Source organism: Natrix helvetica (genome assembly GCF_964273705.1).
Source record: "Natrix helvetica genome assembly, chromosome: 7".
Classification (NCBI taxonomy): domain Eukaryota; kingdom Metazoa; phylum Chordata; class Lepidosauria; order Squamata; family Natricidae; genus Natrix; species Natrix helvetica.
The window spans coordinates 8,588,864-8,613,465 of NC_138558.1; the positions used below are offsets into that span (position 1 = coordinate 8,588,864).

The window sequence follows — 24,602 nt, forward strand, 5'->3', positions numbered from 1 at the left end:
ACTTGGTGACCGTTTCAAGTTACAACCACACTGAAAAAAGTGACCTATGACCATTTTTCATATTATCCCCATGCTTACATGATTTACATTCAGTTTCTTGACAACAGGTTCATATTTATGACAGTGTTCTGACTGAGGCTTCCCAAGAGCATGAAGCAAACTCCTTGTTCCCAACAAAAAACCCTTTTATTAATTTACTCTGAATTCTTCTCATTCACATCCAGCAAAGTCTTTCAAGGGAGGATTTACAGTCACAGACCTTCTCTGGCTTGGAGAGCTGCCAGGCCAGATACCTGCAAGACTTGGCAAGGAGTCTCGAGAGAGTCGTGAACCAATGAAGCAAACTAATTGTCTCCTGCAAACTCCACTCCCCTTTCGCTCCTCTTTTATTTCCTCTGGGAGGGGCCATTCATCGTCCACCTGTGGCCTTACTCCCAAGTCGACAGCTGTTTCCTTCGTCTGGCAACTCTGCACATGCGCACACTGGGAACAGGCTCCAGCTGTTACTCTGCCTCATTGATGGCTGACTCTGAAAGCAGCTGATAACTGGCATACGGCTCTGGCCCCCTCTCTGCCTCCGACACAGAGCCCTTACCAGAGCCTTCCCCAGACTCCGGGACTGGCCCATGTTCCTCCCCAACCTCCTCACTGTCCGAATCTGCTGCCAGCTTTGCTGGCCACTGGCAGGCCACAACATCAAGAGCATTGGTACCCCAGATCGTGCCTCCTTCATGGTTCACAGGTATGAGGCAAATTCTTGGTGGATATCTTACTCAAGTGAAGTTGAATACGATGATCTCCACTTAAAAGAAATTGTTATCTGTGTATTTGAATGCTGCTCTGTTCTAAGCCCTCTTGAACATACTGTGCTTTCCAAAAGTAAAATGAGCTTGCTCTCCTCAACATATACAGGCAGCCCTCAACCTATGACCACAATTAAGCCCAAAATTCTTGCTGCTAAGCAAGACAGTTGTTAAGTGAGTTTTGGCCCATTTTACAACATTTCTTGCAAAGTGAATCACTAGAGTTGTTAGGTTACAGTTGTTAAGTGAATCACTACGGTTGTTAAGTGAATCCGGCTTCCCCATGAACTTGTTTGTCAGAAGGTCACAAAGGGTGATGACATAACTCCAGGGCGCTGCAACTGTCATGAATATGAGTCAGTGACCAAGCGGCTGAATTTTGATCATGGGAATGCTGCAATTGTCATAAGTGCAAAAGACAGAATACAGAATAACAGAGTTGGAAGGGAACTTGGAGGTCTTCTAGTCCAACCCCCTGCTTAAGCAGGAAACCCTACACCACTTCAGACAAATGGATATCCAACATCTTAAAAACATCCAGTGTTGGGGCATTCACAATTTCTGGAGGCAAATTGTCCCATTGATTAATTGTTCTAATTGTTAGGAAATTTCTCCTTAGTTCTAAGTTGCTTCTCTCCTTGATTAGTTTCCACCCATTGCTTCTTGTTCTGCCCTCAGGTGCTTTGGAGAATAGCTTGGCTCCCTCTTCTTTGTGGCATCCCCTCAGACTGCTATCATGTCACCCCTAGTCCTTCTTTTCATTAAACTAGACACACCCAGTTCCTGCAACCGTTCTTCATACGTTTTAGCCTCCAGTCCCCTAATCGTCTTTGTTGCTCTTCTCTGCACTCTTTCTAGAGTCTCCACATCTTTTTTACATCGTGGCGACCAGAACTGAATGCAGTATTCCAAGTGTGGCCTTACCAAGGCATTATAAAGTAGTATTAACAATCATAACTCACTTTTGCAATGACTTTGTAATTTTGAACGGCCACTAAATGTGTGGCTGCAAGTCTTTTTTGCTACCAGTAGCAGCGAAAAGAGTTGTATCCATGACAGGCAGAGAAGCTTTTATCGTTTGTGGGATCCCTAGTACATTTCCCACCAGCTGCCGCTGGCATTTTGTGTTACCCCGCGTGACTAAATGGTTGTAACAGTTTTCTTCCTTTTAGCAGGGTGTCTTAAGAAGAGCAATGAGCTTTCGACTTCTAAGCGTTTCCTTGGCAAGGGAAAGCTACAGAGGAAGAGCTGATCCCTTGGAGGGATGGGAAGAACTTAAGTGAAATCAAGAGCTTGCTTTGTTAGGGTTTCTTCTTGTGTTTGTTGGCTGGATCAAGTTTGCCTATGTGGCATCTTTTAAAATTAGTCCAAGCTGGGAAAGGGAACCAGGGAAAAAAAGCATCGGAGCTTGGCAAGTTTTATAAACTGAGCAAAAAGGCTTTGCCGATAGAAAGAGGAGGATGGACCAAAGCTTTGAAATAACTCAGTGTTTAAACCAGGGGTGTCCAACATTGGCCAATTTAAGGCCTATAGACCTCAACTCCCAGAATTCTGGAAATTGAAGTCCACAGGTCCTAAAGTGGCCACAAATGGACACCCCTGATTTAAATGTTACTTTCTGTCTATCTTATTTAGCTCAGCTCTTCCTTCTTGGTATATTTTAGGGGTGGAGGGACGGAAACTGGGAGAGCTATCCTTCATTGACTTTTCTGTAGTTGGAGAATGCAGTTTCTTAAAAGTAAAATAAATTAATTTTGAGAATGTGATGGGTGGATCCCGTATTTTGGAAGGGGAAATTTCAAGAACCAACATTTGTTTGTTTATTTGTTTGTCAAACATGTACAAAGTAGCAGGTGTAAGTGGGAACATAAATATGAACAAAGGAAGTAGATGCAGATAAATGGGGACAGTAGGACAGGGACGGTAGGCATGCTGGTGCACTTATGCACGCCCCCTTTAAGGACCTCTTAGGAATGGGGTGAGGTCTACAGTAGACAGTTTAAGGTTGAAGCTGTTTGAGGATGTAACAATGGAGTCAGGTGGAGCATTCCAGGCATTAACCACTGTTGCTTAAGTCATATTTTCTGCAATTGAGTTTGGAGTGATTTACCTTGAGTTTGTATCGATTGTTTTCCTGTATATTATTGTGATTGAAGCTGAAGTAGTTGTTTACAGGTAGGATGTTGTAGCAGACAATTTTGTGTATTATGCTTAAGTCCGACTGCAGGCAGCACAATTCCAGATTGCCCAAGTTCAAAATTTCTAGCCTGGCAGCATAAGGGATTCTATTGTGAGCAGAGGAGTGGAGGACTCCTCTCGTGAAATACCTCTGGACTCGCTTGATTGTATTAATGTCCGATATACAGTGTGGATTCCAGGGCAGACGAACTGTATTCGAGGATTGGTCTGGCAAAGGTTTTGTATGCCCTAGTTAACAATACAATGTTACTGGAGAAGAAGCTTCACAAAATTAGGTTAACAACTCTTAATGCCTTTTTGGCAATGACATGGATGTGTATTCTTCAAACATGTCCACATTGGACACAAAAGAAGAATTGGAAATTGAGATCTTTGCCAAAATATATCCTCTGGGAACAACAGAAATAGGGCTGAGGGTGTCACGTGCCTTAGAGGCCAGGAATTTGCAAAGAAGAGCAACAAAGATGATTAGACGACTGGAGGCTAAAACATATGAAGAATGGTTGCTGGAACTGGCTATGTCTAGTTTAATGAAAAGAAGGACTACTAGTGACATGACAACAGTGTTTCAATATATGAGGGGTTGCCACCAAGAAGAGAAAGTCAAGCTATTCTCCAAAGCAGTTGAGGGCCTGACATAAAGCCATAGAGAGAAGCAACCTAGAACTGAGGAGAAATTTCCTGACAGTTAGAACAATTAATCAGTGGAACAACTTGCCTCCAGAAGTTGTGAATGCTCCAACACTGGAAGTTTTTAAGAAGAGGTTGGACAACCATTTGTCTGAAATAGTATAGGTTTTCCTGCTTTAGCAGGGGGTTGGACTAGAAGATCTCCAAGGTTCCTTCCAACTCTTTCTGTTATTCTCTAATTTCTCACTCCTATCCTAAATATTGCCATTTTCCATCACCCTTGGTTCTTTGAAGCTCTAAGTCTCTATTATTGGATCAGGTAATCTGATCCTTATATAACACTTTATTAAGGATTTGGACAGCTGCCAAAAAGCCAACACACTCTGCATCAATGGAGGGATAGTATCAAAATCACTTGAAGAGCTAGTACCGCTTTATATTGCTTTGAAATATTGCACCCAGTTTTTGTCACCATGGGTCAAAAGAGTGTTGAGATTTTAGAAAGAGTATGGAGAGCAACAAAAAGATGCGGAGACTCTGGAAAGAGTGCAGAGATGAGCAACCAAGAGGATTAGGGGACTGGAGGCTAAAACATATGAAGAACAGTTGCAGGAACTGGGTAGTTCTAGTTTAATGAAAAGAAGGACTAGGGGAGACATGATAGCAGTGTTTTAATATCTCAGGGGTTGCCACAAAGAAGAGGGAGTCAAACTATTGTCCAAGGCACCTGAGGGTAGAACAAGAAACAATGGGTGGAAACTAAGCAAGGAGAGAATCTAGAACCTAGAACCTAGAATCAAGGAGAAATTTCCTGAAAGTTAGAACAATTGATTAGTGGGACAACTTGCCTCCAGAGGTTGTGAATGCCCCAACACTGGAAGTCTTTAAGAAGATGTTGGATAGCCATTTGTTTGAAATGGTATAGAGTTTCCTGTCTAGGCAGGGGATGGACTAGAACAGGGCTCTCCAACCCTGTTAGGAACCAGACCACACAAGCGAGTGAAGCTTTATCAGTGCCTTCATGGATCTAGGTAGCACACAAAACCATCTCCCCCAACCCACCCCAGGTCCGTAGAAAAAATTGTTTTCCACGAAACCAGTCCCTGGTGCCAGAAAGATTGGGGCACGCTGGACAAGAAGACCTCCAAGGTCCCTTCCAACTCTTATTATTCTACATTCTGTTCTGTATGATTTTTCTGCTTGCATACATGACCCTTTTCAACTTCCTGGTCTTTAGTTGCATCAGAAATGTTTCGAACCCTAATAGGAGTAAAAAGCTTTATAATGAATGAATGTTTTTACGGCTTAATTCTTATGCCACTGCTTGAAGATTCCGAAAAATCTATTTTGACATATCCACAGTGAATAAAATTTTACAACCCCAGGGAAAGAGAATGAATATGTCCCTCTTGAGGCTTTTTAAGATCCTGGGATTTAGGACACGTGGGAAGCTAAGTCGAGCATCCCTTTAGATGAGTAGAACAGACCAGTAAATGTTTCTGTAACTAGGACGGCTTCGTTTCTTTATTTTCAAGCTGCCAGTTGTATAACGAATGACTAATATAAACAGGAAAAAGGTTGTGAATGACTAGCTTGTGGAGAGTTGTGTTGAAAGATGAATCTGTAGGGTGTTTCTAGTCTGGTCTGAAGGTCAGGATGGGGCGGGGGGGGGGGAAGTACCACACACCAGCCTGTTAGATATGAATTACACCACCTAATATTACATACAATTTTAAAGAAAATTGGAAGTCATAATTGGCAAGGGCTGCTTAGCACAGAACGAAAAAGGGACATAAAATGGTTTCTCTAATATTAGAAATGCGTTCATGTTTATTGCTTTCCTGCTTTAGCTGGATCCCACATGGTGCTTTTTCAAGAGGCAACTGGACTTACTTGTTATTCTTTGAAGACGTTTTGCTTCCCTTCCAAGAAGCTTCTTCAGCTCTTCCCCACCATCCAGTCAGAGCTGAAGAAGCTCCTTGGATGAGAAACGAAACGTCTTCAAGGAAAAACCAGAAAGTCCAGTTGCCTCTTGAAAAAGCACCTTTGGTACAGTCATGCCCTGGTTGACTGGAGAATCTCCACAGAAGCCACAGTCATCTTTACGACTAGGAAAACTAGTGTTTGTGGAAGAATTAATTTTGCCTCCTCAACGGCACGGTGTTAAAGATGTTGCCCTTAATAGTGGAAAGCTGACAGCCTGGGTTTGAGACCAGAGCGATGTGTGACAAAGTGAGCTCCCATTCCTTGCCTCAGCTTCTGCCCGCCTAGCAGTTTGAAGGCACGCAAGTGCGAGTAGATAAATCGGTCCCATTTCGGTGGGAAGGTAACAGCATTCCATGCAGCTTGTTGGCCACATGACCATGGAAATTGTCTTCAGACAACACTGGCTCCCTAGGCTAAGAAATGGAGGTGAGCCCTAGAGTCGGACACGAATGGACAGGAGAAACCTTCACCTTTTCAATATAAATGAGGTTTTAAAGGGAGAATGCTATTGTGGTCACTCTAGGACAGGGGTGTCAAACTCGATTTCATTGAGGGCCGCATCAGGATTGTGTTTGACCTGGGGAGGGAGTGGGTGAGGCCCAGGTGGGTGTGGCCAGCTCAACATCACTCGTGTGAGGGGCGCCTGTGGTGGCCCGAGCACTCTGCCAGCGAAAACGGGCTCCTGAGCTCTGTTTTCAGCTGCGATGGCCTCCTGCAACCCTCTGCCAGTGAAAATGGAGCTCCATTTCCCACTGGAAGAGGCACCGTGACCCAGTCCTTTGCTATTTCCAGGACATCCCCGTGGGTCAGATCTAAGTACACCGTGAGCCGGATCCGGTCCATGGGCCTTAAGTTTGACACTCCTGCTCTAGGAAACCAAAGGATCTTTCTTCCCTATCTCAAAGTAGGCGAATCGGGATAAAGAGAAGGAAAAAATGCTACAGAAAGAACATAAACATGAGCATGGGGGGGGGAGAGATATGAATATTTCCTTGGCAACCAGGAGAAATGCGCAGAAAGAAACTTGGTTAAATGTTTGGGAGTCATGTAGTAGTAGATTTAGTAGATCCATGGGTGAACTACTATTTACATAGATAATCGTCAACCCACACTCATTTTCTTAGCAACTGTTCCAAGTCACAACAGCACTGAAAAAAGTGACATGATCAGTCCTCACACAATCTCACATCATTCCCACAATCATATCATCAAAATTAGGATGTTTGGCAATCGACATGTATTGTTATAGTCCACCAGTGGCCTGCGGAGCTGATGGCAGAGTCAGACAGCGAGGAGGTTGGGGAGGAACATGGGCCAGTCCTGGAGTCTGGGAAAGGCTCAGACGAGGGCTCTGCGTCGGAGGCAGAGAAAGGGCCATGGCCATCTAGTGGTTATCTGCTGCCTCCGGAGCCTCCAGTCCTCAGCGAGGCAGAAGAACAGTGTGAGCCTGTTCCCACTGTGCGCATGCGCAGAGCTTCCAGAAGGCCAAAACAATTAGGACAAAAAGGGCGACTTGGGAGCAAGGCTTGGAGATGAGTGGCCCCTCCCATAAGACATAAAAGAGGAGCAAACGGATGTGAGCCTTTGCAGGAAGCAACTTTGTCAATTCTTGGTTTGTTCAAACTCTTGAGAAGCTCCATTTGATTCTGTGCTCCATTTGGCCTTGCAAAACTAATTGGCAATTAGGTCTCTGGCAGTGTTTCAAGGGAGGTAAAGTTGGGTGCTATATCAGCATTACCCTGAAAGACTGTGGCAGACGTCTGTTGGACTCTTCACAGGCTGTTTGTGAATCGTTATGGGCTGTGAATGAACATAATTCACAGCCGCTTAAATAAATGGTTTTTAAGAGGGTTTTGGGGACTAAGCGTGTGATTTATGCTTTCTCAGGAAGCCTAGGTCAGAACATGTATTTGCGATGATTTCAACATCCTGGGGTGATGTGATTGCCATGCTCACCTGTTCCCAGCTGCCTTCCAACAAGCAAAGTCAAGATTCACTTAATATAACCATGTGATTCATTCAACAACTGCAGTAGTTCACTTAAATCCTATAGCAGTTCACTTAAATCCTATAGCAATTACTGTTGTTATTTTTTGCTTCATTATTTTCCTGTGCAGTACTTTTAATGTTTCTAAGCTACCCAGAGTCATCTCTAGACAAGAAGGGTGGCACATAAATTTAATGAAGAAATATTAAATAATAATAATAAATAAGGCATACTGGTCTGGACTAACAAGGAGGCAATACATTGAAATGGCACAACTGTGTCTTAAGTAACCTGCTGTGTGATGCCCCCTGGAGGTAAAAATAAAGGTTTCTCCTATCAAGATGTATCCAACTCTAGGGGGCAGTGTTTCTAGCTGAGGGAGCCAGTGTTGTCCGAAGACACTTCTGTGGTCATGTGGCCAGCATGACTATATACCAAAGACGCATGAAACACTGTTAACCTCCCAGCGTAGTGGTACCTATTTATCTACTCGCATTTGCATGCTTTCAAACTGTTAGGTGGGCAGGAGCTGAGGCAAGGAACAGGAGCTCACCTTGATGCACATTGCTCGGGCCTCGAGCGGTCAGCTTTCCACTGATAAGAGCAGCATCTTTAACCACAGCCATCGCACTCCATGGAGGAGGCAAAATTAGTTCTCCCTCAAACACTAGTTTTCCTGCAGCTAAAGATGACTGTGGTTTCTATGGAGATTCTCCAGTCATCCAAGCTATGGTTGTACCAAAGGTGTTTTTTCTTTCAAGAGGCAACTGGACCTGTTTTTCTTTGAATCATTCCCCACCATCCAGTCAGGGCTGAAGAAGACTTCCCGCCTAGCAGCTTGGAAGCATTTATATTGAAATTTCGCTAAATAGGAACAGAGAGTGTGCCAACGTCCCATCATGTGAAATCAAACTTGGGTAAATCAGAATGAGTTTGCAAGAATGATTATTTTGTCCTGTCACCAGAATGCTTTCTCCTTACGTTAAAAAAAAAAAAAGCATTGTAACCTCCGAGACACATTATGTGTTCTGACTGAGGCTTCCCAAGAGCCTGAAGCAAACTCCGTGTCCCAACAAAAACCCCTTTTATTAATTGACTGTGAATTCTGCTCATTCACATCCAGCGAAGACTTTTAAGGGAGGATTTACGGTCACAGACCTTATCTGGCTTGGAGAGCTGCCAGGCCGATATCTGCAAAACTTGGCAAGGAGTCTAGGAGAGTCATGAACCAATTAAGTGAACTAATTGTGTCCTGCAAACTCCACTCCCCTTTCGCTCCTCTTTTATTTCCTCTGGGAGGGGGCATTCATTGTCCACCTGTGGCCCTTACTTCCAAGTCCATTCCTGTTCTTTAGCTGTTCCCTTCGTCTGGCAACTGTGCCTACACACACTGGGAAGAGGCTCCAGCTGTTCTTCTGCCTCACTGATGTCTGACTCTGAAGGTAGCTGATAACTGGCATACGGCTCTGGCCCCCTCTCTGCCTCCGACACAGAGCCCTCATCAGACCCTTCCCCAGACTCCAGAACTGGCCCAGGTTCCTCCCCAACCTCCTCACTGTCCGAATCTTCTGCCAGCTCTGCTGGCCTCTAGTGGGCCACAACATTATGGCATGATACCTTTTCCTGCCAGCAGTTTCCAATCATTTCCTTTAATGCAGGCCATGACATCCTTAAAAAATCTCGGAGACCACCCTATAAGGGAGTTGTTTTAAATTGGTTTCTCATGAGCAAATTAGATAACAGCCATTGCTACAGTTTGGGATTCCCATGTCCTAACCGCACAATGATGTACATAAAAAAACATTGGGTCATGATGATACTGCACAAGAGACTCCTGTTAAAATTTGGAGGAAATTGGGTTATGAATGTTTGTGAGTCAATAGTATTTCAAATAATCAGGTCATCTCCAGTTTACTTAGCGATCAACATGAAAATTGAAAATGGATTGTGGAGAACAAATTGGAGGCGATACCATAAAAATTGATGAATACATGAATTTCCTCTGGGGTTAGGATTATTTTAATAGTGAAGACTCCATTAACTTGGTGGTTGAACCTGGCTTGTTTTGCATACACAAACTTCCATGTCCATTTGTTTCCCTGTTTCCACTGAAAAGGAGTTTGGATAACTGGCAAGGAAACACCTTCCTGAGTCACCCTGGAAAGTCACTTCCAAGCAGAATAGCCACATAAATAGGACAGTGGTCCAATACTGTATTAGCTTGCCTCCAGCTTGCCTCCAGAAGTTGTGAATGCCCCACCACTGGAAGTCTTTAAGAAGATGTTGGATAGCCATTTGTCTGAAACGGTATAGGGTTTCCTGCCTAGGCAGAGGGTTGGACTAGAAGACCTCCAAGGTCCCTTCCAACTCTACTATTGTATTGCATTGTATTGTATTAGTATATTTAATAATATATGTGTAAGTTATTAAATAAGGGACACGGTGGCTCAGTGGCTAAGATGCAGAGCTTGTCGATCGAAAGATCGGCAGTTCGGCGGTTCGAATCCCTAGCACTGCATAACAGAGCGACCCCCCATTACTTGTTCCAGTTTCTGCCAACTAGCAGTTCAAAAGCATGTGAAAATGCAAGTAGAAAAATAGGAACCACCTTTGGTGGGAAGGTAATGGCGTTCCGTGCGCCTTCGGCGTTTATTCATGCCGGCCACATGACATCTTTGGACAGCGCTGGCTCTTCGGCTTTGAAACAGAGATGACCACCACCCCCTAGAGTCGGGAACGACTAGCACATATGTGCGAGGGGGAACCTTTAAGTTATTAAATACAGATACAAGCTATATTTGAAAAGCCAGGCCATTCATGTCCATCTCCATAGAGAAAGCGCCCCTGACCTTGTACTAATAAATAGTAGTTAGTCCTCAATCTATGACCACAAATGAGCCCAAAATTTATGTTCCTAAATGAAGAGATTCGTTAAGTGAGTTTTGCCTCATTTTACGACATTCTGTTAAGTGAATCACTGCAGTTCTCCTATTCGTAACACGGTTGTAAAGTGAATCTGGCTTCCCCACTGACTTTGCTTGTCAGAAGGTCTGACAAAAGGGGATCACGCCTCTCCGGGACGCCGCAACCGTCATAAATGTGAGTCAGTGGTCAAGCATCAGAGTGTAAATGCTGCAAAGGTCATAAATGTGAAAAGTGGTCATAAGTCACTTTTTTCAGTGCCCTTGTCATTTGGAACGGTCGGTAAACGAGCTGTTGCAAGTCGAGGACTGCCTTGAATGGGGATTAGTTCTGCAGGGGCCGTCAACACTTTTTCTCTTTGGATTTGCAGAATGACGACCTTCGAAATCTCGCCTTGTCAGGCCACGTCGGCTTCGACAGCCTCCCAGATCAACTGGTGAACAGGTCAACTTCGCAAGGTTTCTGCTTCAACATCCTTTGTGTCGGTAAGTCCTGTTCGGGAGACGGAAGCCACTTTCTGCAGTATTACCCAAGGCAAGCAGCTGGGTTTGTGATGCAGAATCCCTTCCTCTTAAAGATAGCCATGTGTGAAGACAGGAAGTGTCGCTAAGATTATATTATTACCAGGATCTGTGCCAACGCCGGTGTTCACCGGAAGGGCAAAGGGCATCACATCATACATAGAACGCCAATGACATCATTATGGTACAGAATGATGCAAGTCCCTAATTTGCACCGTTTGCAAAATCAAACTCCTCCAGTGTTCAAAAATGTGACATTTCAGAACTTGGAAACTTTCTTTCCTGATAGGCAGTCTTTGATTTTAGAATCACAGAATTTATGTTGCTAAGCAGGACAGTGAAGTGAGTTTTGCTCCGTTTTGCAACCTTTCTTGCCATCGTCGTTAAGTGAATCGCAGTCAGTAACACTTTTGTTAAGTGAATCTGGCTCCCCCCATTGACACCGCTGGTTGCAAAGGGTGATCACATGAGCCCAGGGCAGAGTAGCCATCATAAATACATGCCATTTGCCAAGGATCTGAATTTTGATCACATGACCATAATTGTGAAGAAATGGGTCACAAGTCACTTTTCCCAGTGCCCTTGTAACTGTGAACGGTCACTGAATGAAGGGTTGCAAGTTGAGAACTGCCTGTAATCATTGTTGGGTTCCCAGACTTTTGAAGCTTGAAACATTTCATCTTTCAAATTTTGACAAGCCTGAGTATGCTTGGGCATGCAACTTGAATTTGAATTTGAATCTGCCCTGAGTTAATTTTTCAAATTAGGCAACTTTTAAGATGAGTAGAATTCAACTAAAAGAATGTAGAGAAGAGCAACAATGAGGATTAGGGGACTGGAGACTAGAACAAATGAAGAACGGTTGCAGGAACCGGGCATGGCTAGTCTAGTGAAGAGAAGGACCAGGGGAGACAGGATAGCAGTCTTCCAATAATTAAGGGGCTGCCATAGAGAGGAAGGGATCAAGCTATTTTCCAAAGCAACTGAAGGCCGGACAAGGAATAATGGATGGAAGCTGATCAAGGAGAGATTCAACCTGGAAATAAGGAGAAATTTTCTGACAGTGAGAACAATCAACCAATGGAACAGAAGTTGCCTTCGGAAGTTGTGGGAGCTTTCAAGAAGAAGCCATCTGTCAGAAATGGCGTAGGGTCTTTTGCTTGGGCGGTGGGTTGGACCAGGTGATCTACAGGGTCCCTCCCAACCAGTGGTGGGATTCAAATAATTTAACAACCGGTTCTCTGTCCTAATGACCAGCTGGGTAGGCGTGGCTTGGTGGTCATGTGACCGGGTGGGCGTGGCCAACTCAACGTTACTCGTGTCGATGGGTGCTTCGCCTTAGCGAAGGGTTAACTGGAGAGACAGTTTCTGTAAACAGGGAAATAAAAATTAGGCTAGAAACAACACCAGAATGTTCCCTTCCTTCCTGCCTTCCTTACAGGATTAGCCCTGTAAAGTGGAAAGAAACAAAAGGAGATTTCTTCCAACAACCGGTTCTCCGAACTGCTCAGAAAGTTAACAAGCGGTTCTCCCCAATAGGTGCGAACCGGCTGAATCCCATCACTGCTTCTAACTCTGTTATTCTGTTAACTTCCAAAATTCCCCAGCCAGTATGAGGGGTTAATATGTCCGCCAATATTAAAAAAACTGATATGGCTACCCTTTTTAAGAGACACAACTCTGGCTGTCCACTGCTGAGGCAAAAAAAAACCCCACACGCTCTAAAAATAATAAAAGCAAAGCGGTTAAGGCATAAAACCAAGCATCACAACCTATTTAGACAAAGCAGCTAGCACCACCATTTTCAATCTCCAAACTCACCCCGTTTTAGCACATAGGGGTTATTTCTAAGCGCAGACCTTCAAAGTTCCCTTCGGCAAATGCTAGGAAGCCCTTGTGATACAAGAATTCAAGCAAGTAAACTAATTTCAGTTTGTAACTAGTATATTTATATGTACGTCAGGGCCAAGACTTTCCAAAACTGTTATTCCAGCTTTATGGGGCTCTGGAATGGAGGTCAGGACTTTCCCTGATAAAGAAGGAATCTACAGCAATGCATTATTTACATAATGGCTTCCTGACTGCTTATCAGCCTGAGAAGCAAATCCTACAACCTAAATTATAACTGTAAAGCAGCCATCTGGATTTTGCAGCTTTTGAAAGCGGGGGGGGGGGGGGGTGAAGTCCTGCATTTTTAATGCCTCCTTGTATCAAAGCCATCTTTGGTTTAGAAAGTTGGGATATTACAGAGAACAGTCCTAGATAAAACTTCCTTGAAGTTTTAGCCCTCCACATCGGGGGTGTCAAACTCAATTTAATTGAGGGCCGCATCACGGTTTTGTTTGACCCTCGGAGGGCCGGGTGGGCGTGGCCAACTCAACATCACCCATCGAGGCTCTGTTTTTGGCCATGATGGGCATGGGTGGGTGTGGCCAGCTCGGATGGGCGTGGCCAACTCGACATCACCCATCGAGGCTCTGTTTTCAGTTACGATAGCCCAGTGGTGGGTTTCAGCCAGTTCACACCAATTCGGGAGAACCGGTTGTTAACTTTCTCACCAGCTTAGTGAACTGGCTGTTGGAAGAAATCATTAGGGCAGAGAACTGGTTGTTAAATTATTTGAATCCCACCCCCAGCTCCGTTTTCAGCCACGATGGCCTCCTGCAGCCCTCTGCCAGCCAAAATGGAGCTCGGGAGGGCCACAGAGCCACCGTGGGCCGCAGTGATGAGTTCCGGATCCCATTCCAACTGTTATGGTTGGAATGGGCCCAGGGTCATCCACATGGATGCGGGCATGCACATGCGTCTTACAGCTTCTCTGAGCCTCCACGATGCTCCAGCTGCTCAGCGGAACGTCGTGCAGGCGCTGTACGTGCCGTGCGCGTGTGCCAAAGACTTAAAAGACCAGTAAGTAGCTTTGGCAGGAGGGCGGGCCCTCCGGAGCACCGTACTGGAACAGTATCTGGTGCTCCGGGCAGGCTCCGGTACGCCCGTACTGGGGCGTACCGCCTGCAACCCACCACTGGTGGGCCGGTCCTTCACTGTTTCCAGGGTAGGCCCGTGAGCCAGATCTAAGCACCCTGCAGGCCGACTCCGGCCCACGGATCTTGAGTTTGACACTACTACTCTATATGCAGAGAATTTTATTCCTGTTAAATGTGGGAAGCATTTAAAAAGTGTAATAATTCTCTAGAGTTTAGACTTTGATCATATTCCTCTGCTTTAATATTCTATAGAATAGGAATAGAACACAACAGCTTTATTTGGCCAAGTGTGATTAGACACACAAGGAATTTGTCTCCAGTGCATAAGTGCACCACAAGAAAAATGGGTGATGTAAGATATTCTCTACAACACATTTGAGTGTTTTAATCATATGAAAATGTTTTAGATTCCTAAAGTCCATTGGGAGTTGGATGTTTACAGGTAGTCCTTAACGTACAACCATTTGTTTAGTGACCGTTTGAACTTAACAATAGCATTGAAGAAACGTATGTTTTTCACACTTATGACCATTGCAGACACGTGATCAAAACTCAGATGCTTGGAAACAGATTCATGTTTATGACGGTTGCAGTGTCCCAGGGTCATATGATCCCCTTTTGCAACCTTCTGACAAGCGAAGTCAATGGGGAAGCCAGATTCACTTAACAACCGTGCTACTGACTTAACAATTGCAGTGATTCACTTAACAAGAAAGGTTGTCAAATGGGGCAAACTCACTTAACGACTGTCTAGCTTAGCAATGGAAAATATTGGGCTCAGTTTTGGTTGGTAAGGCGAGGACTACCTGTATTTAATATTTTTAATTTAAATAAAAGTTTAAATTAAACTAAAAGTTTGATTTCGGAGCAAGAAAGGACTGATTCTACATAATGTACAAATTACATTAAAGTGCACCGTTTGTTTGCAGGACTATTTAGAAACGGCTAGTTCTGAGGAAATTGGCGTTTGATTTCAGCCTATTCCATGTGTGTTAGGCGAAGTCATTTTCCAAAACTTTTTTTCAGGCTCTTGAGATTATATTGACTGCTTCTTCATCCGCATACATTTGTGTTTGACTTTTGTAAGCTGACTGCTGCGTTTGATACTGTACGCTGAATTTTAAGTCATGGTTTCCTCGTGATTGCTCGTGCACCTTTTTTTTTCTTTTGAGATACTGAAACAAATTGACTTTTAAGAGTTGGGATCAAAGTCACTGTGCCAAACAAAGAAGCTATGGAAGATCCAAATCAAATGTCTCCAGAGATTTGAATGGAATGCAAAAAAGTTGTTTCCTCCCCTTAATATTAGTATTTTCTCTCTTCTCTTCCCTCCCCCTTGCTTTGTTTCCTTTTCTCTTCTCTTCTCTCCCCCTCCCTTCCTCCTTTCTTTCTTTCTTTCTCTCTCTCTCCTCTCCCCCTCCCTCCCTCCTTTCTTTCTTCTTCCTTCCTTTCTCCCTCTCTTCCCTTTCCTCCCTCCTCCCTTCCTTCCTTCCTTCCTTCCTTCCTTTCCTTTTCTCTTTTCCTCTCTCCCCCTCCCTTCCTCCTTTCTTTCTTTCTCTCTCTCTCTCTCTCTCTCTCTCTCCCTCCCTCCCTCCCTCCCTCCCTCCCTCCCTCCCTCCTTCCTTCCTTCCTTCCTTCCTTCCTTCCTTCCTTTTATTCTGCTGCAGGCTATATAACCAAGTAGTTTAATCTTCTAACTCCTTAGTGTGACTGATAACTGTCTTGAGACTTCTTGCATTCCTGAAAAAAACTTTTTTTGTGTGTGCACAAGAGTGAAATAGTTGATCTCTGCTCTTTATTTGGCAGAGATGAGCTATTCCCATTTCTGTCGCTTTATCTGATATCTGATTTGTTTTTACAGTAAAACTTCATTTATTTCTTTAGAAAAGAGACAACATTGACTGAAGCCTTACGCACTTTAAAACATTTAGCCTGGGGAGATGGATTGCATTGCTGAATTCCCTTTTTTTTTTTGCAAATCAATGTTTTGGAGAAAAATAACAGAATTGGGCTTAGGGATATTTAAGGCATGCCAAGAAACTTCGGGATATAATGATGTGAAGCAGACAAAAATCATTTGGCTTTTTTCCTCTGCCATTCCTTGTGGGAAACCGGGGCTCGATCTTCCCGGTTTGGCCTAAGGCAGTGATGGCGAACCTATGGCACGCGTGACACAGATGGCACGCGAAGCCATTTGTCAGGGCACGCGAGGTGCTGCCCTGTCAGCTGCCAGCGCGCATGCGCACGCTGGCCACCTGAATTCACCTTTTTAAAAGCCATTTTTTGCCCTCCCCAGGCTCCAGAGGCTTTATAGCAGCCTGGGGAGGGTGAAAAGAGCCTCCCCTGCCCTCCCAGAGGGCCTCCGGAGGCTTCAGGGACCGTCCGGAGGCTTCCCTGAAGTCTTCGGAACGCTTAAAACGACCCTCCGAGCAAACCGGAAGTCACTTCCGGTTTGCTCGGAGGATCCTTTTGAGCGCTCCGAAGGCTTCAGGGAAGCCTCCGGACGGTCCCTGAAGCCTCCGGAGGGCCTTCGGGGGGGCGGGGGAGGCTCTTTTCACCCTCCCCAAGCTCCTATAAAGCCTCTGGAGCCTGGGGAGGGCAAAGAAAGCATGTAAAAATGGGGGGGTCGCTCGTTGTGCACGCATGAGCACTGGGGGGGTCGCGCATTGCATTATGGGTGCGGCACGCCCTCACACGACCCCCCTGCGCTCCCCCCACTTGTGGCACGCGAGCCAAAAAAGGTTCGCCATCGCTGGCCTAAGGCTTTCCCCGGGGGGCCTATCTCATGAGTTGGCAATTGAAGACACCACACAGGTTTTCCTTGGGATGAGATAGCACAGAGTTGCCTCTGGTGAGCCTCTTTTATTGGAAAAATCAGAAGGGGCGGAACAAAGGAGTACGTCTCACAAGAAGGTGGCTTATCACTTACTATATATGATTATGTTCTTATGCTATTGATTAGTTGTAGCGTGCTGTCATGTTTTTATTGGTTACTTATTATGGCATGATGGTGACAAGATCTTCTTGTTCCTGGTTTTTCCTCCTGACACAGTTCGGCCTCTTCCCAGATGCCTATGTGCAGTGGAAAATTACCAGGGTCCTTCCAATTTACTACGTGCTTAGCCTGCCTGGTTATTATGGCGGCGGCATGTATGGCTATTGTAGCAACAATTCCTGTTCTTCGGCCAAATGCAATTTTTGAAATACAAGTAGCAAAAGACGAGGAGTGCTCTTCAGCGCAGTGTCATGACAAACAAAAGTTCGAGAGCCAGTACAGGTAGTCCTTGACTTATGACCAGTCACTTATCAACTGGTTGAAGTTATGACAGACCCTCCCAAAGGTACTAAACTTCTGAACAATTGTTTCTCCTACACGGATATGTGACATTTATGACTCTTTGCGGTGTCCTGTGCTTTCAGGCAAAAAAAAAAAGTGGCACTAGGAATGTATTGCATCGTTTAACGACCCGAGCATTGACATAACAGCCATTGTGTTTACTTAATGAATTCTGCAAAACAATGATAAACTCTGTGCTGAAAATCCAGATTTATTTCCATTGCTTTTGGCAAAAATGCCCCATTACAAACAGTGGGTTTGCTTTATAACTGCTGCGTTCAGTTATAATTGCAACAAAAAAAGTCATAAAATCAGATCGGTCTTGTAGGTGACTAGCTTTTCAACCGTCCTGACTAATAACTGTAATGGGCAAGCTTCATTATGGTCATAAATTCTGGACTATGTACTGTATAATTGCTAATAAAACAAAGGAGATCATTGTAGATTGTAGGAAGAACCGGCATGGTCTTACTCCACTCAGTATCAAGGATGCAGCTGTAGAGGTAGTTGACAGTATTAAGTATCTGTGGGTGCAGATAACTAACAGTCTGAATTGGTCTCTCTGCACGTCATCCTTAGTGGAGCATGCAAACCAGCATCTGCATTTCCTGCATTGCATGGGGAAAGCACTTCTTTCTCCTTCTGCCCTGGCCACTTTTTACAGAAGCACGATTGTGAGCATTTCAACAAACTGCATTCCTGTTTATTTGGTGGCAGCAACGCCTCAGATAGAAAGTCCATACAGAGAGTGGTGAGGACAGCAGAGAAGATTATAGGAAGCTCGCTTCCTGTTATTCAGGATGCTGCTTATAAGTGCTATGTGCTTAGAGCTCATTGTTAGAGACCCCACACACCTACTTTATGGTCTGTTTCTGTTGCTCCCCTCTGGCAGGAGGTTTCGAAGTATTTCTAGCATGACTACCAGATTCTGCAACAACTTTGTTCCCTATGCCCTCCATCTGGTAAACTCACAAGATTCATTTTTCTTGCCATGTACATATATACATCTGAACTAGACCGTATTGTTTCTCTGTGTCATATAATATATCTGGGTATATGCATAATTTTATATTTATTTATTTATATTGTCGTGTGTGTAGTGTATTTGGAGCTGATAACCCTTTGAGCTGTATGCAGTGAAATTTCATTTTAATTCATTCCGAATTAAAGGAGGGCGTGGCATGGCTTGGTGGGCATGGTAGGGGAAGGATACTGTAAAATCTCCATTCCCTCCCCACTCCAGGGGAAGGATACTGTAAAATCTCCATTCCCTCCATACTCCAGGGGAAGGATACTGTAAAATCTCCATTCCCTCCACACTCCAGGGACAGGATAATGCAAAATCCCCATTCCCTCCCCACTCCAGGGAAAGGATACTGTAAAATCTCTGTTCCCTCCCCACTCCAGGAGAAGGTTAGTGCAAAATCCCCCATTCCCTCCCAATCAGCTGGGACTCGGGAGGCAGAGAATAGATGGGGGGCGTGGCCAGCCAGAGGTGTTATTTACCGGTTCTCCGAACTACTCAAAATTTCCGCTGCCAGTTCTCCAGAACTGGTCAGAACATGCTGAATATCATCTCTGGTATGTGCGTGCCAGAAACCAGAAGAGCCACTGGCTACGGCATGCGTGCCCACAGAGAGGGCTCTGCATGCCATAGGCTCGCCATAATGGGTCTAAGTTCTAAACATGATTTGGTAAGAAATTAATGTGTCAGTTTTAGTATTTCCCAGATCTACTAAGTAGGCAAAATAAACCACATTTCTTTGTGCCGATATTTGTGTTTTTCCTGAAATTCAGAAGATATGCGGATTAGGGAAATGTGCATATTTCAGAAATTTTTCATAGAAAAAATTCTTAGAAAAATGCCAGTGGGTATGGGATGACAAGTCTTCAGGTAAATGAAATGGGTAAATGCAAATTCAGCATTCTGTCATCTCTATTCCAGCATAAACCTCATTGAATATGGTGGGGCATGTACTGAAAACTACATTGTTAGTAAACATGAATAGAATTGGACTGCATTAAAATGCTGTTCTCTTGTGCTGTTGGTGGATTTTCTGAAGGCATTTTGTTAGGAAGTGAAATTATGGGTCAGAGGGAACAGGGAAGGATTCGTAGGGTCTGCTAAGCCCAAAATAAGAATTTCGTATTGAATAACGCAGTTTAGCTTTACAAGAGAAAGCGATTTGCAAATACTGTTTTTTTCCCTGTTGCAGACCAAAACCAAAAGATTGTAAAAAATAAATATGGGAGACACCCACAATCTTAATTCCATACTTTAAAGTATGCTTTTAAAAAACCTTTTCCCCATAAACCCCGTAAGTTAAGGTGATTAAGAGTGTATCCCCATTGCTCATCAATTGGTACCTTTGTTGTTGTGTTGCTTTAGTGTGAAGCCTACTATGAAAAGCAGCTGATTTCCTTCTTCAAAAAATGTGACTCTCCTTATGCAAAGTCCAGACGTATTGTGGAATGTCGGAGCAAAATGCAAATTGAATTTACCTATTCTGTCGCTCTGCACTCATGATTTTATAAAATATATATATATATCTTGACATTTTAATTTAGACTATTTTTTTCTTGGTAGCTAAACATAGGTTTGGAGTGGAAAGTGTGGGAGGAGAATGAACTTAAAGAGGTAACGAAGGAGTAAATACAGAGTAGTTCTCAACCTACGACCACAATTGAGCCCAAGACTTCTGTTGCCAAGCGAGACCTTCGTTAAGTGGATTTTGCCCCATTTTACAACCTTTCTTGTCGCTGTTGTTAATAATAATAATAATAATAATAATAATAATAATAATAATAATAATAATAATAATAATAATATTTAATGCTTCTAGACCGCCCCCTCTCCCGCAAGGGACTGTTAAGTGAATCACAGCAGTTGTTAAGTTGGTAACATGATTGTTAATTGAATCTGGTTTGTCCGTTGACTTTGCTGGTCAGAAGGTCACAAAAGGGGATCATGTGACCCTGGGAACCTGCAACGGTCATAAATATGAACCAGTTGCCTAGTGTTTGAATTTTGATCATGTGATCACAGGATGCTGCAATTGTCGTAAGAATGAAAAACAGTTGTAAGTCACTTTTGTAGGGCTATTGTAACTTTGAATGGTTGTGTTGTGGCCCGCCAACGGAGCTGGTGGCAGACTCAGTCCATGAGGAGATTGGGGAGGAACATGGGCCAGTCCTGGAGTCTGGGGAAGGCTCTGATGAGGGCTCTGTGTCAGAGGCAGAGAGGGGGACAAGGCCGTCTGACAGTTATCAGCTGCCTTCGGAGTCGGACATCAATGGGGCAGAAGAACAACTGGAGCCTGTTCCCGATATGTGCATGCGCAGAGTTGCCAGACGAAGGGAACAGCTAAAGGACAGGGGTCAACTTGGGAGTAAGGCCACAGGTGGACGATGAATGGCTCCTCCCAAAGAGGAGCGAAAGGGGAGTAGTGTTTGCAGGAGACAATTAGTTCGCTTAATTAGTGTGAAGATTGGTTCATGACTCTCAGAGACTCTTTGTCAATTATTTACTTGTACAGTCTTGCGTTTGGAAGATATCAGCCTGGCAGCTCTCCAAGCCTGATAAGGTCTGTGGTTGTAAATTCACCCTTGAAAGATTGTTTGCCAGGACTTTGCTGGATGTGAATGAGGGGAATTCACGTTAGCTTAATAAAAAGAGGTTTTGTCAGAACAAGGAGTCTGCTTTGTGGTTTTGGGGAAGCCTAGGTCAGAACAGATTGTAAATTAAGTGTGTTTTGTCTCTTACTAGAGACAACATGGAAAACTGGAAACTGCCGTTTCTTCTGATGTGACTGTTTTATTTTGTCTCATTGTACAATAAATATAGATGAGCCTTTATGAATAAGCAACAAGACCAATTCCTGCTCCGAAGATGCATGCAAATTGTTCTGCAAATCTGGATTGGCACCATTTTGTAAGGAAATTGGGACTATTAATCCTGATCTTCCATAACAATTATACAATCTGGAGAAATATTCTGAACTAAAGTACAAAAATACCCACTCCGACATCACAAGTCTAAAACTATCATGTATTTTACTTCCAATTATCATGTACTCTACACTGACTTTTGAGTTAAATGTGTTTACATGGAAATGGTCCAACAAGAACATGTTTCCTTTCCAATCATGTGTTTTGCAACAAGAAACACAGTTAATTTAGATTAAATGGCTGTTCCTACCAGATTCCTTGTCTGGTTCCATCCCAAAATTGTAGTTTTTGTCTCTTGTGTTATGTTTTCATGCTAGTAAAGAACAAATTTTTAGCAATTGTATTTAGCTGTAACTTCCCTCTGTAATTTAACTTGTTAGTAGAAGTGCTATGCAGTGCCAAAAATATTCACATACTGCAGATAGTTCTTGACTTACAACCACAATTGGGAACCAGAATGTTAGTTGCAAGCAAGGTGGTTGTTAAATGAATCAGGTCCGATTTTTTTCCCCACAGTTGTTAAGTGAATTACAGGTTGTCCTGTACTTTGACCACAACTGGGATCAGAATTTCCACTGTTAAGTAAGGCAGTTAAGTGAGCCACGCCCTATTTTATGATCTTTTCTCCTATGGTTGTTAAGCAAATCATTGCATTCATTAAGTGAATCATGTAAACATTAGGTGAATCTGCCTTCCCTATTGTCCCAAAGGAGCTTTTACCGGAGGCAACTGGACTTGCTTCTCTTTTTTCTTTGAAGACATTTTGCTTCTCATCCAAGAAGCTTCTTCAGCTCTGACTGGATGGTGGGGAATGGAAGGATTTATATTCCTTGCGGACCGCTGGTCCTTTGCATCTTTTTAGAGGGTCGTTGAGGCCACTTGGAGGTTTATCTCTGTCCTCAGGGTCCCCTGAGCGGTGCAAATCGTTCCTGTCGTCTGCAATTTCTTCTCTGGGAATCCATTCCTACTCCCAAACCATTCCAAGGGTCTTCATCCCAAATTGTAGAGGTAAAAGTCTGTAGAGATTCTCAGTCATCCAAGTCATGGTTGTCCCAAAGATGCTTTTTTCAGGAGACAACTGGATTTTCTTCTCTCCCCTCCGCCCCGAATGATGTGGGAGTTTATTTATTATGTTTACAGGAAGTCTTCAACTTAGGACCACAATTGAGCCCAAAATATATGTTGTTAAGTGAGAAATTTGTTTAGCGAGTTTTACCCATTTTCACTTAGACTAGAAGCCGAGTCCTGCAATTCTGCAATTTCCGCTATTGGTTTCGGGCGAACCAGTCCGAACTGGCTGAATGCCACCTCTGATTGGGATGTCTTAATCCAGATGTCTTTTTTCTTTTCCGCAGGGGAAACAGGCATTGGCAAATCAACCCTCATGGACACGCTCTTCAACACGAAGTTCGAAAGCGACGCTGCCACCCACAAGGAGCCAGGCGTACGGTTGAAAGCAAGGAGTTACGAACTCCAGGAGAGCAATGTCCGTCTCAAGCTGACAATTGTCGATACGGTGGGATTTGGAGACCAGATCAATAAGGACGACAGGTACCGTATTTTTCGGAATATAAGACGCACCGGAGTATAAGACACAGCAAGGTTTTGAAGAGACACATTTTTAAAAAAAGTTTTTGCACTCTGCAAACCTACCGAAAAAGGCCCATTTTTCACGAAAACGGGCCCGTTGGTTTTTTTTAGGAAGCTTATAGAGTGCTGCCGGGGGGGGGGGGGGCAAAATTGAGCCAAAAATGGCCTGGTTTTTGCTCATTTCTGCCCTCCCCAGCCCCCAGGAACACTCTGAAAGCCTCCTACAAGCTATGCATGGCCATTTTGGTGAAGGGGGCGGGGTTTCGGGAGGCAAAAAATGCTGTATTCAGTGTATAAGACGCACCCAGATTTTCAGCCTCTTTTTTTGAGGGAAAAAGGTGCGTCTTATACTCCGAAAAATACGGTAATGTCAAAGGTGATGATGATGATGATAGTATCTATTCAGTCATGTCTGACACTTGGTGATATTGTGGGTCTGGTCTCTCCACAGCTTCTGATCTTGCACTACTTCTTTGACCCAAAGGTGCATTTTCAGAAGGCAACTGGAGTTTTGTTGTGCCCGCCAGTGGCAGACTCGGATAGTGAGGAGGTCGGGGAGGAAGATGGGCCAGTCCTGGAGTCTGGGGAAGGCTCTGATGAGGGCTCTGTGTCGGAGGCTGAGAGGGGGCCAAAGCCGTCTGACAGTTATCAGCTGCCTTCAGAGTCAGACATCAGTGAGGCAGAAGAACAGCAGGAGCCTGTTCCCAGTGTGCACATGCGCAGAGCTGCCAGACAACCACAACACAAAGTAGCACAGTGTAGGTTTATTTCAGGCCTAAATAAAATACTCATTTCAACCAGTGGGGATAACTTAAGTTGGTTTTTTTGGTGATCTGTTGTAACGTTGAACAGTCACGAAGTGATCGGTCATAAGTCAAAGAACTACCTTTACCATTCTTGCATGTTTCTTCTCAAAGGAGTGAGGTTTATGGGCTGCCGAAGGAAGATTGGGACTTCATGTCATCCTTCTTCCGTCTCTGATAAACGTAGATTATATGTAGATTATATTTATATGTATAATCTATATGTAGATTATATTTAATGTAAAGTGAATAAGATTTGCAGTGCAACAGTTACCCAGATCGATAAGCAAGTTCGTTCCATATATGGTGAGCCAAAACCATTTAAAAATATATATATATTTTCGTGTGTGCAGTGACCCACAGTTTATAAATCTCTTACTTTGCTTGTCTTTATACTAGACCGTTCTGGTGTAAAGAAAAAGATTATTTCCACACAAACACACTGTGGGAAACCTGTGAATCCTGGATTTGTTTCACATGGATTTGAAAGTTTAGAGACAACCTAAAATGTTGGGTGGGTGGGTGAGCTGATTTTTAGCTAACAGCCGGCTATTTTAACAATTCTGTCTGATTTTTCCTAAATAGGGAATAAAGTCTTTCACAAGGAATTCACGGAATGTGTGGTTTGGGGAGGGGGAAAAAAGAAATTCAAGATGCGTCATTTTAAGTCTGTGGAAACGTATAATGGGAAATTGTCTCCCTCTGTGTGTATGTGTATATAAAACAGCATGGGTCACCCCTAGCACATCCTGTCGTTATAGTTTCATTCCTCTGTGAAATTTAGCCTTCTTTCTTTTTCTGCCATCAGCTTTCCATGTTTCTCCAATAGATGCCTATTTTGGAATAAAGAATATTAGAATAGAATAGAATAGAATAGAATAGAATAGAATAG

At 43.8% G+C, this 24,602-nt stretch overlaps 1 protein-coding gene across 5 annotated transcripts in view; it reads left to right on the top strand.

Moving 5' to 3' along the window:
• The window catches only part of SEPTIN11 (septin 11), a 125,733-nt gene that overhangs the window by 44,055 nt on the left and 57,076 nt on the right, over positions 1-24,602 (top strand). For all 5 annotated transcript variants that reach the window (XR_014175989.1, XR_014175990.1, XM_081960420.1 and 2 more), the window contains exons 2-3: positions 10,898-11,012; positions 22,673-22,868. Coding sequence is in view for 3 of the 5 variants with exons in the window: in XM_081960420.1 (XP_081816546.1) it covers positions 10,898-11,012; positions 22,673-22,868 (311 nt within the window). In the remaining 2 variants the exon portion in view is untranslated. The remainder of the gene's footprint in view (positions 1-10,897; positions 11,013-22,672; positions 22,869-24,602) is intronic.